Source organism: Rhododendron vialii, chromosome 5a (assembly GCF_030253575.1).
Source record: "Rhododendron vialii isolate Sample 1 chromosome 5a, ASM3025357v1".
Classification (NCBI taxonomy): Eukaryota; Viridiplantae; Streptophyta; class Magnoliopsida; order Ericales; family Ericaceae; genus Rhododendron; species Rhododendron vialii.
In genome coordinates this window covers 8111745-8126519 of record NC_080561.1, presented here as the reverse complement: position 1 = coordinate 8126519, position 14775 = coordinate 8111745, and the positions used below count along the sequence as shown (strand labels likewise).

General features: G+C 36.7%; 2 protein-coding genes across 2 annotated transcripts; one reads left to right on the top strand and one right to left on the bottom strand.

Moving 5' to 3' along the window:
• The first annotated feature begins 2776 nt into the window (after positions 1–2776).
• On the top strand, positions 2777–9110 carry LOC131325156 ((S)-coclaurine N-methyltransferase-like). The gene is made up of 8 exons (XM_058357245.1): positions 2777–3044; positions 5455–5563; positions 6053–6277; positions 6830–6929; positions 7119–7229; positions 7382–7465; positions 8050–8108; positions 8780–9110. The coding sequence occupies exons 1-8, from the start codon at positions 2858–2860 to the stop codon at positions 8970–8972; spliced, it is 1068 nt and encodes a 355-aa protein (XP_058213228.1). The 5' UTR covers positions 2777–2857; the 3' UTR covers positions 8973–9110.
• A 672-nt stretch (positions 9111–9782) lies between these two features.
• On the bottom strand, positions 9783–12908 carry LOC131325155 (uncharacterized protein At4g33100). Its single transcript, XM_058357244.1, has 5 exons — positions 12608–12908; positions 11459–11543; positions 11231–11336; positions 10028–10123; positions 9783–9930 (listed from the first exon to the last, which is right to left on the bottom strand). The coding sequence occupies exons 1-5, from the start codon at positions 12700–12702 to the stop codon at positions 9809–9811; spliced, it is 504 nt and encodes a 167-aa protein (XP_058213227.1). The 5' UTR covers positions 12703–12908; the 3' UTR covers positions 9783–9808.
• Between the last annotated feature and the right edge of the window lie 1867 nt (positions 12909–14775).

Genomic DNA, 14775 nt, shown 5'->3' with positions numbered 1-14775 from the left:
AAACGGGACTTTGAAATTACAGAGAGAAAAAAGAAGGGAACTCAGATCCGAGAAATTTTTCAGTGCCTGGCGGGCACAGGGCCACGTGGTGCCCTGCACCAATCTTGGCTGTCCAATGAAGTCTTGAACGGTTGAAATCTGTTCGGCTGCCGAGGAGTAATTTAGTCATTTCACACTTTAAAATTGGCCGAACAGATCTGGACCGTACAAAAGGGTAATCTATCTAACTGGTTATCACTTACTCTATTGTTAAGTTTCTCTCTCTCCTATCTTTAATAGGCTTTTAAATGCGGTCCAATATCAATTTGGGTGGACTAGAAATTGGGGTTTTTAGGAAATTGTTTTTACTTTCTAAACTATTAAATTTAAAATTATAACAATAATAAAATAATTTAAAACTAATTTAATAAATCAATAAAGTTAGACTGTTCGATATGATAATTTTTTAGTCCAATTTGATCAACATGACATTATTAAATAATAATGTCTTCTAATACGTATTTGTCAATATCCGATAATCTTTGATTTTAGTAATAATGTTGAATATTGTAAAACTTGATATCCTAACGGTTTAGATCGATCATCCTAACAAAAAATTAAAAAACAAAATTTAAGTTTTAATTGGTCATACTTTTGACAGTCATACTCAACCCATTTCACCTCAAAGGTCGAACCCAAATCTTTGTCTTGAGATACTTGAATAATTAATTTTTTAGTGAACTCTCATTTATCCACGAAAAATTGGAGGGATTTTGATTTTTTGGATTAAATTTTTTAGATAGAGAATTTGATTTGGAGAAATATTTTGAGAGGAAATTGTAATTGTATTAAAAAATTTGGTTGTAGTACTTACTTTTTGGTGAATTTCTTGGATGAAAATTTTGAGCGAGAATTTCATTTTTTGTTTAAATTTTTTAGGTATTGTATAGGGATTTCGTTCTCTTAATTTACAATTCAAAAAGAATTTTTCAAAAAATTCTCCCTAGATTCCCCCGACTTCTAACATTTCTCTCTCTATCTCTCTCTATTTATTATCCCTACTATTTTTCAAAAAACTTTTCAAATACCAAACCAAACACAGCAAAATTTCAAAAAAATAATATGGATGGAATTGAAAATTAAGATAATATGGCTGAAGTTTAAAATTTTTTAAAAATAATGTGGTGGAAATTAAAAATATTTTTAGTTTAAATTTTGTATAACACATTGTGCTAAGGTAACGATAATGTATGATATTGTTACTTAATTTGTGGTTTTTTAGACAAATATTTTGGTTGGGTATAATTATTATTGATTGTGGTATGACATATTTTAGTCTTATTACCGAATATTTTAATCGATTTTCCTTTGGTATGACACGTTATGGTAAAAAACGTTAATTTATGGTATTACCATAACAATTGTGGTTTTGTTATTTAATTTGTGTTATTTACATATATTTTCTTTTAATACGACACGTTGTGGTAAGAAAATGACAATTTTAGGTATTTGCCATAACAACTATGGTTATTTTATAAAATTTGTAGTATTTTACAAATATTTTTGGCTTGGGTATAACAATTGTTAATTTTGGAACGACATAATTTGATTTTGTTACGAAATATCATACGAGTCAAAAAAATTTTGATACAACTCATTGTGATAAGATAATGCAAATTTATGGTGTTGTTATAATATTTGTAAGTAACGTTATTTAATTTTTGATATTGTACACATATATTTGGTTAGGGTACAAGTATAATGGATTCTGATACGAATAATTATTGTTACATAGTAACAATATTTTTTAATTATGGATAATCTACTAATGACCTGTTCAACAGGTAAATTTTAAAGTACAAGTCGTAACTAGCATCATAAATATGCATTAGAAAACCAAAAATCGACATAATGAAAATCACAAATTGTCATAATTTAAACATACGGTATATCTTGTGTATCATAGCTTTCTCCTTCATTAATATCCGACATACGGCATAATCCAATTATAGAGCAAATACAACGGCAACAACTAATAACTAACTAAAATAGAGGAACAAAAAACAACCGTCGGTCCAAATCTGAGAGGACTCCGTCAAACTCCAAAGCGTAATTAAAGACTCCAATATGGATATTGGAGAGCCATTACATTAAGCAGGAGTCATGCCTCTATAGGAGCCACTATCTGCTTCACATCGAAAAATACATGGATCTGCAAACATGGGGCACGTATCCGAACACGAGATTTCTCGGGATGACCAAAGACAGCAGAAACCTGTGGAAAATCAGTTGAACATGGGCCAAGCCCAGGTCTAATCCGAGGCAGGAAGACGACTGGAACTGACACCACAAGAAGCGGCCAATGGAGATATTTTTGGGTACGGTACCGAGTGGGTATTTCATAGTGCCCAAACAAACCATCTTGGCGTCCAAAAGTGAGTTGGACAACCCAGATTGAAACTCTCTCTCTCCTCTTTCTCTGTCCTTTTTTACTTTCCAAATTTAAACCGTCCAAAATCGAAATGAACAACTCAGATGAGCTGAGCGGACATTACATGGTACCCATCCGGCACCGAAAAATTTCACCAATAGGGACCTCCTTTTCTGGGAAGAAATTTTCTAAGTTCAAAAGACACGTTTGGTTGACAGATTATTTTCGGAAGGAATTGAATAGATCACATGGGACCCGGATAAGAGATGGGATTGTAGGAGCAATGGGATTAGGTTGCACTGGGATCCCACTAGTAGTAATTTCTTTTGAATATAACTTACGAAGTATAAGTTATATAACCAACAATTGATTTGGCAGGAATGGACTCGCTGGTACAAGAGGAGCCATTCATTTGAGAGAGAGAGAGAGAGAGAGAGAGAGAGAGATATGGAGGGCTTAATTCAGGTACCATATGATGCAACAGTACGCGTAATGCTAGCTTCGCTGGAGCGTAACCTACTTCCGGACGCAGTGATAAGGAGGCTCACTCGCATGCTACTATCCACTCGTCTCCGTTCTGGTTACAAATCTTCATCCGAGCTTCAACTCTCTGACCTCCTCCATTTTGCTCACTGTACTCTCTCTCTCTCTCTCTCTCTCTCTCTCTCTAAATGTATATGCCTTTATGTGCTTGCTTCGATTGGCGTATTTGTCATCTCTTTTACCCAATTGAAAAGTCGGAATCTAAGTCGGGTGCGGAGGCGCAAGCGCGGAAGCGTCTTCCAAAGCCTCCGAAACACCAAAAATTCGTGAGTACGAAGATTGCTTGATTTGTACATTAGTGTAGTTGTTGAATTTAGAAAAAGCTCGAACCCAATGCACAATACTCCTGCTTAGAGCAATATTGGAGTAATTGTCAAATCAATTATGGGTGTTGCGTAGGGAAAACTTGGGCCTTTGCGAAATCGTTATGACCCGTTCATTTAAAGGTTTTGGATTTTGGATTCTAATCATTATCTTATTTCTCCCTAATTACTACTCTTATTTTTTTCTCTATCTCTCTTCAATCATTATCTCTATTTTCAATCATTACTTTATTTCTCTTTTCTCTCATTTGTTTGTTCGTTTGGAGTACTCAAAACTCCTGTGCACGGTTCCCAATAAATTTTCTTAATTTATCTCTCTTCACTCATTACGCTTTAAAATCTCTCTCAAAATCCAAACCGAACAAGTTCGAGAGAAGTCAAAAATTGAACTAGTAGCATGGATTGATGAAGTGGAGCCTACGTTGCTAGTAGACCACAATACAGTAGGTCCAGGTACTAAAAAGGTGGTGTTAGAAAAATTATACTATGCCCTAAGGGCATAGCCACGTGGCTCCCCAGTGCTCTTTGTACCACACAAATATATGTGGGCCACTGAAATATGGTGCAGAAAGTTCTGGGGCACCACATGGCCATACCCGGGGGCATGGAATAATCTCACGTGGTGTTGATAGAAAATGGCATGTAGGGCCGTAGGGGAAGATTCGGTAGTGCAGTATCACAGTCTCAAGTCTGTGTTTCTCATGTGCTAGAATGAGTTAGGTGTCACTCACGTAGAGCAAAAACTTTAGACTTTGTAAAGAGACAGGGACAGCTCCACTTAATTATTTTCTCCCACAATTGTACTGCTCCGACAGTATTTTCAAGGTAAAACTATGACAACATCCAAGTGGCACATCACTTGGACTTAACTTAAACTCAACTGGAATATGAGAATTTTGTTAGGGAAAATGACGGCCAATGACGTATTTGATAATTAATACTCTCCAAGGACATTTTCAGTATTAACAAATGTTCTCAACATGTCCTTGGCGGGTATTAATTATCAAAACACATTCTGGGCCGTCATTTTCCCATTTTGTTTTTATTTGAATTTTGTTTGTATTTATTAATTTTGCGCTAAAAAATGATTATTTCTCAAAATATTTGGGTCAAAGTAATAAAAATTTACTTTTCCGATTCCTCTCGTCGAGACGAATCAATAATCTACAAAAGTTTGGCGCAAAACTAACAAATGCGAAAAAAATTCAAATAAAGACAATTCTTAGATTTCAGTTAAGTTTAAGTTAAGTTCAAGAGAACGGGGTTAGTGGGTTCAGAGATAGAACTACGGATCTAAATAGTCAAAATATCCTATATCTAGTACAAAATTTTGGAAATCTAGTGGGTTCACTTGCATCCACAGCTTTGCATGTGGCGTCGCCACTGATACGTTTGCTATTGGTGCATTACAAGAAATGTTCAGGCTTGGCTTAAAAGAAATGTTCAAATTTGATAAACGAGTGCAATGAACCAAGCTGTGGTCCTGTGGATTATTCAGGCTTGGCTTAAAAGAAATGTTTGAATTTGACTTGTTAATCAAACGAGCCCATCTAAACGAGCTTTAATCAAGCCGACTATGAGCTCATCATGATCAGCTTGAATTCTGACTGAACCGAGTAGTAGCATGTTCATACTTCGTTTGGATGGCTGAACCCTTGGTAAAAGGAATGCTTAGTTCCTTTTAAAGAGTCCAGGGACATTGCTTAGTTCACGCGTTTTCCTCAGTTTTTCATTTTTCAAATTGGAATATCGGAATATGATAAGGGAGCATCGGAGCAATAAGAATCGAATAGATGGCGGAAACCTTGGTAAAAGGAATGCTTCAGCCACCAGCCAAACTCTTGGTCTTCACCTGTATTTCTCCTCAAAAACAGGAAAGTGTACCCAACATATGGCTGATTATGAATCTATAAGTCAATGCAAGTTGACCATATGTAGAATAGAATGCTTTGAAAGAAAATTTCGGAAAATATATGACAAATCAGATTGTTGAAGTTTTTCAGATTAATGAGATTCTTAAGAATAACGCGTTCAAGAAACTCTACGAACTGTAGGTCCCATTTTTTCAAACAAAACCAAGAATTCTATAAACTAAAAATGACAAGCTGCAATTTTACCCTTGTTATCAACTATGGTTTGATATTACTTAAGCATTTGATATTTGTTTTTCTCTTGCAGCTTTGACAGAAAGCCCTATAGCCGTCAAGACTGAGAAGGCAAAAACTCAACATTATGAGTTGCCTACCTCTTTCTTCAAACTCGTTCTCGGAAAGCATCTCAAATACAGGCAAACAATTTCTATCTGTCAGAATTTAACTTCTTCTTTGGTACCTTGCATGCCTTATAGTTATATCCATCACCACCTAGACAAAATCTGTTGTATTTTGTTTCCATTTGAAGTTGAGAAAATGGGAGTTTGTTCGACTTTTAAATGCTCGTAAGGGATTTGTTAAACAGTAGAAATCTGCCAATGTTGCTATTCATTATAACTCATGGTTGAATGGAAAATGTTTTCACACAGCATATGCAAGAGGAGGAATGTTGGAAAGCTAATACTTGAAGCTAAAACACAAACAATCCAAGATTAATGGACAAATTCATTTCAATAGAACTAACATTTGGTGTTTTGGCTCACCTATAAGCAATTATTTTTCAGATGGAATTTTTTTTTTTCACAGAAAGCAAGGGTTAGAAATGTTGTGAATTTGTCTTGTAGAAGAAGTTGTTGAGCTCTTCTTTAGTCATGAGCTGATCTTATACGTTTCTGCTAGTGCAGCTGTTGTTACTTTGCTGGTACATCAAACACCTTAGAGGAAGCTGAAAAAGCGATGTTAGAGTTGTACTGTGAGAGGGCACAGCTGAAAGACGGTCACTCCGTTCTTGATATTGGTTGTGGGTGGGGATCGCTCTGTCTGTACGTTGCACAGAAGTACAGAAATTGCAAGGTTACAGGGATTTGCAACTCAACAACGCAGAAAACATACATTGAGGAGCAATCTCGGTATGTCCCTACAATGACCAATGCTACCGACACATGTCCGGACACATATATCTGGTACCATCTGATGCATGTGGTCCGACACAGTGCACACGGGACCCACACTCATCGGGCGTGCCCAGACTTCTGTGTCTAAAGCATTTTCTCCCTGTAATTTCTTTGGTTCTCCCCAAGGGCGTCATTTGTTCTATGGTGCTCCTTTCGTCCCTTCGTGTTAAGTCCATTACAGAAATCGTGTCATTTATCAAACGAAAACATTAAGTACTTCCATGTTGAATTTTTTGCACCAATTTAAAGATTTCAGTGAGTTATTTAAATTGGTGCAAAAAATCTAAAAAATGGTGCACAAAAGTGTTTTATTATAAAAATGATACGGCTTTTCATAATGGACTATAATTATGGGATGGAGTCGACTATTGCTCACAAAAACTTACACACTTGATTGCTTAGTTAAACTCATACATATTAGTTCTACCAGATGCTTACTGAATTGTTCGTGGCAAGAACTTTTCCCTTTTTTTCCTTGTCCGCTACCTTCCACTTTTGTTTTTGTAGGGATCTTCAGCTGCAGAATTTGGATGTCATCGTAGCAGATATTAGCACATTTGATATGGATGCAACCTATGACCGGATATTCTCCATTGAAATGTTTGAGGTATGCAAATGTGCGACCCTTTCAATGCCCTAGAGTAAGTCATAATATTTATTTATGATATTGTTTGGGGAGGGGGGAGGGGACAATGAATTATCAAATTTTGATAAAATTGGTTGTTCGCAAACAAAAACAGAAAGAACTTTGATAAAGTTGATGAGTCAAAAAAACTAACGTGTCTTTTGAATGCAGCATATGAAGAACTACAAGGATCTCCTTAAGAAGATATCCAAGTGGATGGAACCAGATAGTCTTCTTTTTGTACATCATTTCTGCCATAAAGTCTTTGCTTATCACTTCGAGGTATACCTCATTTGAGTTCATCAAATACAACTTCGTACATTCTGGTAAATGGTAATACGTAAAATATTGGTTGGGGAATTAGTGCTATTACCTAGGTTTAACAGAATAAGACACGGTGATTTCAAATCTTTGGGGCATCTGTTCTTTTGCAGGATGTCAATGAAGATGACTGGATTACTAGGTACTTCTTCACTGGAGGAACAATGCCTTCAGCAAATCTACTTCTTTATTTTCAGGTTAGTTCGGCATTCTATTTGCTGGCCTCTAGTCATTTCTCCTCATTTTGTATTCTCACGAAGAAACTATTTCCTGCTGTACTTTGCTGTACTATCCGGGGGGAAAAGGTCATGGAGATATATGATATATCCACAGTTCCACACTTATTTCCTATCTCTGGCTCTCCAAGTAGCGATGTCTGATGTTTTTCTGATCATCATATTCATATTAACTCCTGCTTATATTACGTCTTCCTCTTTGGCAACCATTGAACGAGTCACAAATTGCTTCTGACATCAAAAGAGAGTCATCTCATATAGTTTAATGGATGTTTTGTTGCCTTTCTAAAGATGAGCATTAAACTGGAATGCTTTTGAGATTAAAATTCAATTTGCTTGAGTTTGATTTTTTGGCAATTCAAGGCTGAACCCTTTGCCAGGCTTGGATTCAGGTTCCAACACACTGAAATTAAACAGGAGTGCCAATTGTTCAAATGATGGTTGCTGAAAAACAAGTGTTAATACTGGATCAACAATTAGACGGAAATGAGAGCTCTTTGTAGTTTGACTTACTGTTGGCTTGTTGATGATGGTTCAATGTGCAGGATGATGTTTCTGTTGTCAATCATTGGCTTGTGAATGGGAAGCATTATGCAAAAACAAGGTAATTTAGAATCTATGAAGGAGTAGTAGGCTTAGTCCTTGTATTTGTTCCTGGCATCTTAATGTAGTAGGCTTAGTGCTAGTATTTGTTCCTGGCATCGTGCTAGTATTTGTTCCTGGCATCTTAATGTAGTAGGCTTAGTGCTAGTATTTGTTCCTGGCATATTCGCTAAACATAATCGCTACTTGAAATTTTTTCAGGCTGAGAGAAGAGAGAACCAATAGATCAATTAATCGACCCCATAAGCACGTATATACAGGCATCTTCGCAAAACATAATCACTACGAACCTTTCTGGTATTTCATAGGGATAAGAGGTAGACAGATAGAGGGGTTTGCTTTGGCCCCCCAATTTGGTGCATGCATAATATATTAAAATGGGCATACAAAGTCTTAAATCTACTGTAAAGAAAAAGGAATTCCGAAGGGCCCTTCAAAAAAAAAATACTTTTTAATTGTTGTAATGATATGTTCAAATCAATACTAGCAATTTTATTTTTGAAGTTGATATATGCTTTTTTTAGTGTGTTCATAAATTGCATACATGGCCCCATCTTTGGAGTTCGCTTCAGGCTCCAAAAAGGTCTGGGCCAGGCGTGGGTGGTGGGGGGGACGGTGGTTTGTTCTTTCTTAGCTCATAGGAAGGAACTAAGTATACACATTGTCTTGCAGCGAAGAATGGCTCAAGAGGATGGATAAAAACTTGAGCTCCATTAAGCCAATAATGGAGGCCACTTACGGCAAGGATTCTGCTATTAAGTGGACAGTCTATTGGAGAACATTCTTCATAGCAGTTGCAGAACTCTTTGGGTACAACGATGGGGAAGAATGGATGGTTGCTTTGTTCCTTTTCAAGAAGAAATGAATTCCAATCTCATGTTGATTAGTTGGGTACGAGGCAAAATTATGGAAGGAAAATAAAGTCGTGTGTATTTTGTTCGGAAGTGTAGGATTTTTATTGCAAGATTGGGAAGTTGCATTTCTGAACAATTTCCTTTCTTCAGTGAATTCTTTTCCATCACATAAAAAGAATTACAATCTTTCTACATCAGATCAAAAGATTCCGAACAGGGACCAGGACAGATTTAGATGTGTAAAAGATTTTCATATTAGGGGACAGAGGAAGTAAAATCCGCCCCTGATCCGTCCCGTTTCCATTCCTACTACAAGTTGAACGTTGTGTTTAGACAAGTCCTCAAATACATGAAGAAGCCAATTTTGATAACTGTTGACAAATTAACTTTCTAACAACAAACAAAACACAGCCTAATGGCGGCTAAGGATAATTTACGGCACTTGACTTGGAAATTATTTAGCATGCGCTATTGACTACTTGTAAATTATTTAGTATGCGCTATTGACTATGCTCAGATGGTCGTATCTGGAGTGAGAATGAAAAACTAATCGTCAATGCGGTATCTAAAACTCCAATCAAATTTCTGAGAAACTCTCGTTCAGGAAAATCATAAACAGAGTTTGCCTATGTTTCTGCTGAGTTCGTGAATGTAAACCGAAACTGGATATGTAATGAAGAACCAATTTCCTTTCGAGTCTGATTCGTGCAATGGATAAAGGGTACTCGAAATCACATTCTCATTCGTTCACAGCAGCACTTCCACTTCAGCAAAATGGAAATTATGAAAAAGCAAAAGAAAACGACCCATTGACACCGTTGTGAAATCACCACCACTGCATCTTAGATTACAAATTTTTGAAAGTCACAAAATTGTGACGATTACAAAGAAACCGCGGTATAATAATCCTCAACACATCCAATGACTCTAGTTGAAGCAACAGGAAATCTGTTCCATCTCGAAAAGCACCTAGAGATCCATCCCCAACAACAAACTAACACGTCAGTTAGATACAACAAAGTATTTGCTCTAGACTACAAAGTAACTTCCGATTATATCGATTTACCATCCTGCTCTGTATTCTCTCTTTTCTCCTTTTGTGTCTTCAGTTTCTCCAGATGCCTAGCAGTATGGTGGCCTCTTTGCTCTCTCCTGCCGCCTACTGTTGAGATTGAGCTACATCTTTAATCTTTTACTACTAGGAAGTCTTGCAGGCTGAGAGAAGAGATAACCAATAAACCAATTAATCGACCGCATAAGCACATATATACAGGCGTATGTTGGTATGCGCAACATTCTTCTTTCGGATTACCATGAACTAGAACACAGCAGCACTGATGGCCCCAAGGAAATACTCACCAAAAATGATTGCAAGTTTTACGACCAGAACATCTCAAAATCATATGCAACATTGATTGGACTTATGAGTGTCAGGTGAGGGTATATCCGTATATGAACAAACACCAGATTTGTCAAAGTGAATCTGATACTTGATAACACTCAAAGAGTGCCTGATACTTGATTTGTTGGAACATGTTCGAAGAGACACAACTTTGTATCTTCAAGCTTCCTTTTATACATATGCAATAAATTATGTACTTAGTTAGGTATAAATATTTTCCCAACCTGTATTGTTAACTAGGCGTAAGACATGCAATACATACCTGATAAAGATGAGAAAAGCGATACACAACACATACTTCAATTTGACAAGATGTCAATATAACACAAATTTAACATATGCCTCATGAATAGCATCGATGATCAAACTACAAAAGTGAACCAACATTTCGAATGAAGTATCTACAATTAGCTTATGGTGTCTTACAAATGTAACATACGTCATTTGGATAAGATGAGGTCTCCTCTAGTACTGATCCCCTTCTTGTGGATGTTGTTCTAACCCGGGAGGCAAAAAAGAAGAGACTTAAGGATAAGTTGCATCAAATGAAGGATGCGCTGTGTGGAGGAAGCTCAATTGAGATCAATAGGTTTGCCACTATTGTCCGAACACTCAACTATACATGAAGACAAACCACCTTAGAGTTGATTCATACAATGTTAAGAATTATCTCTATGATGTGCTACCTTTGGGATGTTGCTTATACTATAGGTTTATACCTCTTTTTCGTAAGAGTGTTTTTGGTGCTAGTTTAACTAGTTGTATAAGTCGCGTTGCATTTTGATAGGCAGGTATTGAACTTCATTGTAAATTCTCTCTCTTTGGTAATAAAATTACTCGATTATCAACCAAAAACAAAAAACATACGTTTTTTGGAGACACTATCTGGGCTCTTAGAATCGGCTTCATCAGCAAAATTGCCAACCCCTTCGGCTTCTAAGAAGCGACTCAGATGCTTATCCTCTAAATGTTGCTGAAAACAAAATCAAAGGGGAAAGGCAATAAGAAACTTATCTCTTCTTAGCCATTGTTAACTTTTAAAAGAAACATAATTTTCCAAATAAAACTAAATGAAGGTGGGTGAGGACAGCTTACTGCGAGACAATCTCTGTATTTCTTCCACTCTGAAGTGCATGCCTGCTTATCCCAATTACCCTTCACGAACTTCTCAGAATACCACCTGTTAGAGAGAAAGAGGGAGGGAGGGGGCAGGGATTAGAGGCTTAGACTTAGACACAAAATCCTTCACGATGCCATCCGCTCCCGCTCTCAATCCTCGCTCATGCGGATTTTAATAGTTTAGGATGTGTTTCAAAGATGCTTTCACGCTCACACTCTTGCTCCGCACCCACACCCGCACACGTATTATATGACTTAGCCTGGAGCATCTACCCCTTTTAACTCAGAGTGAGGTAGAAACTAAGAACTAATAGACAAACGCAAATCTAAAAAGAAATTAAATAAAAGATGCATCAATAACATAATTGTAAATTTAAGAGGCACAACATAGCCTTTCAAAAATTTGAGTAAAACTAACTTCGATATAAGTTTGAATCAAGTAATAAAGTTCATTTCGAGGTGTTTTTATTCGAATTTTAAGTTTAAGAAAAGTCTGCCCTTTTGCCAAATCTAGCGAAAATAAAATTTGGTATCAAGAATAGCGGAACCCTCCCCGTGCCGAACTTTGGCAATGCTATTCTTTGGTGTCAAATTTGACATCGAATTTGCCCATTGTCAAACTTCTCACCCCACTCAATCCATTTGACTTGCATAAAATATATATATATGATGGATTTAATCCAATGGTACGGATTCGAAATTGTGTTCAAATTGAACCAAATCAGTACAATTAACATTTTTTACTTTTTAATACTGTACCAAGTCAAAAAAAGAAGAAGAAGCTTTCGCAATGCCATTTTGACACAAATGGATAGACTTGCTCTAAGTGAAAGAAAGGATAAGGCTGGAGATTTGCCGGTTGTTAATTTAGGCTGCGGAATTAGTCGAGGCGAGCGCAAATAGGCATAGACATCCGGTTATAACAATAAATAAAATAAGGGCGGGAGATGCTCTTTGGGGTTTTGGTAAAACCCTATTGTCTTCTTCACATTACAACATTTTCAGACAGATACAGATACAAATACAACCACAGAGAGAGAGAGAGAGAGAGAGGGAGGGAGGGAGAGAGAGAGAGAGAGAGAGAGAGAGAGAGAGAGAGAGAGAGAGAGAGAGAGAGAGAGAGACCTGTTGAAGCAATTGTGGTAAGCGATTCTGAGATGGGCACAGGGCGATGTCGACGACGAAGACGAAGAGCCTCTCTGCTCTCTCATGATCCCCATGCCAATTTTACCCCCCCTACAAAACCCATTACTACTCCTACACTACTCGACCGGGTTGACTTCTATCCTACCGTCTTCTCAACCTATGACCCGTTTGTTTGCTGTACAAGACACTGGATAAGCCGGATAAGCTTATCCTCGATTACTTACATCCGGGGTTTGTTCGAGCATTTGCACCCGGCTTGCGTATTCCATACGGATAAGCAAGATCCTTACCCCCGGATTAGCGTATCTCACCCTTACCTTATCCTTAGCTTAATCCCACTTGTGGTAATGACTTGGATGCCCTCAATGTTTGGTTTGGAGAGAAAGTGAGAGAATATAAAAATATCTAGAATTGTGAATAGTACAATTTTCTTTGTAAGCTCCATTTGTTTGTACGTAAAATATTTTTCGGTAAAATGTTTTATTTATTTTTTAGTGTTTGATTGTGTAAAAAATAAGGAAAATATTTTACATGTAAAACATTTTCCTTTAATTGGATGAAAATGACTTACCTTAAATTTTCCATAAGTTATTTTCCGAAATGAACCTGCTGCCTTCTACTGCAATTCTCACTGCTTAGTTTTCTCGATCATCAGACTTGACCCACGTTCAATTCTAATATTCTCAGATTTCTCCATTGTTTAAGTCCCCCATCTCTCTACACTATTTTGTCGATTTTTAAAAATAAATTTTTAGTGTAAACCAAACACCGAAAAACAAAAGTTAAAAATTTGTTTTCTGAAAAAACATTTTATATGAAAAACATTTTACATTGTAAAATATTTTACATTGAAACAAAAGGAGCCTTATTTTCAACTTATTTTCCCCCCATTTTCCTTTCTCACTTTTTTTCAATTTCCTCAAATTTCAAACAAAGCATAAATATCCCTCTTTTAGAATTTGCACTACGTTTGATGAGTTGTTTATTTGCAGATTATGTATCTCATATAAATACTCCTATAATATTGACAAAATGAAAGAAACATATCGGAGAATTTATTATACAAGGAGAACCAACTCTCCAGCGGAAAAATTGAAAAGCAGTAAATAAATTCACTGGCTTCATTTCTCTTTTATTTGGTCGACGCTCTATCAACCCCAAACTCCCGGGACCTACACTTACCGGGAGGGTTGAAGGTGGAAGGAAGGAACTAGAGCAAACCAAACAGAGTAGAGACAGCATCGAATGGATTGAATAGCACAGGATTGTGTTGGATTAACTGCTTTAAAACAAGAACGGATTACCTCGAAATTCTGCTATTGAAAACAAAATACCAAATTGTAGAATGCCATCTGGGTTGAGTCGCAGATTAGGTTGCTTTCTTTAAGACGTTTCGCGGCTCCGCCAGATTGTGCAAGCAGGTCGTGAATGCCTCGCCGTCCCCAGGATAAATCAGCCCAGAATTCAAAACCTCTGCTCGGCCTTCCCTGCACGGAGGAAAGCCGAAAACAAAACACACAATCGCCTTCCCTGCACGGAGGAAAGCCAAAAACAAAACACACAATCGACCTACTACTCGAACTCAGAAAACATTTTTGGGGTTGAAGAGAGAGCTCTTTTTTTCTGTGTAAAAACCAATTCTGAAACTCTGAATTTATAGGTGCGGGCTGTACTTGATTTTTGGAAACAAAAAATCAAATCAAATCAAATTCCTTTGATTTAGCACACATTTTTTTACACGTTTTCTTAATCATCCGAAATCAAATCAAAATCACACTGCGCATTGATTTAGCACACGTTTTTAATCAGTAAGAATTTTCCATTTTGAAAAAGATTTGATTGACTGAGGCTCCGTTCCGGAAATCTTCCTAAAAAATAAGTACTTATTTTGCCACTTCTTATTCAAAAATAAGAAGGGTCATTCCACAAAACCTAAATAAAAAGTTCCTTTCACATTTTCAAACTCAAAAATAATGTAAATGAAAAAAAAAATTCAAATTTTTTTACACCGTATTAAATATCTCAATGAGATCTATCAAACAAGATCTATAGTGGTAGTTAAATTATTTGCGTAAACACATGATTTTTAAGCTTGAAGTTGCCTTATACAAAAAATAAGACTGTTGCTATGATAATGGGCGCTGGCG

Coding starts and splice junctions, on each gene's coding strand:
- LOC131325156 (XM_058357245.1), top strand. CDS start 2,858: ATGGAGGGCTTAATTCAGGTACCATATGATGCAACAGTACGCGTAATG. Junction 6,278..6,829: donor TACATTGAGGAGCAATCTCG/GTATGTCCCTAC, acceptor TTGTTTTTGTAG/GGATCTTCAGCTGCAGAATT. Junction 6,930..7,118: donor TCTCCATTGAAATGTTTGAG/GTATGCAAATGT, acceptor TTTTGAATGCAG/CATATGAAGAACTACAAGGA.
- LOC131325155 (XM_058357244.1), bottom strand. CDS start 12,702: ATGGGGATCATGAGAGAGCAGAGAGGCTCTTCGTCTTCGTCGTCGACA. Junction 11,544..12,607: donor TACCACAATTGCTTCAACAG/GTCTCTCTCTCT, acceptor TCTCTCTAACAG/GTGGTATTCTGAGAAGTTCG. Junction 10,124..11,230: donor AGATAGTGTCTCCAAAAAAC/GTATGTTTTTTG, acceptor CAATCTCAACAG/TAGGCGGCAGGAGAGAGCAA.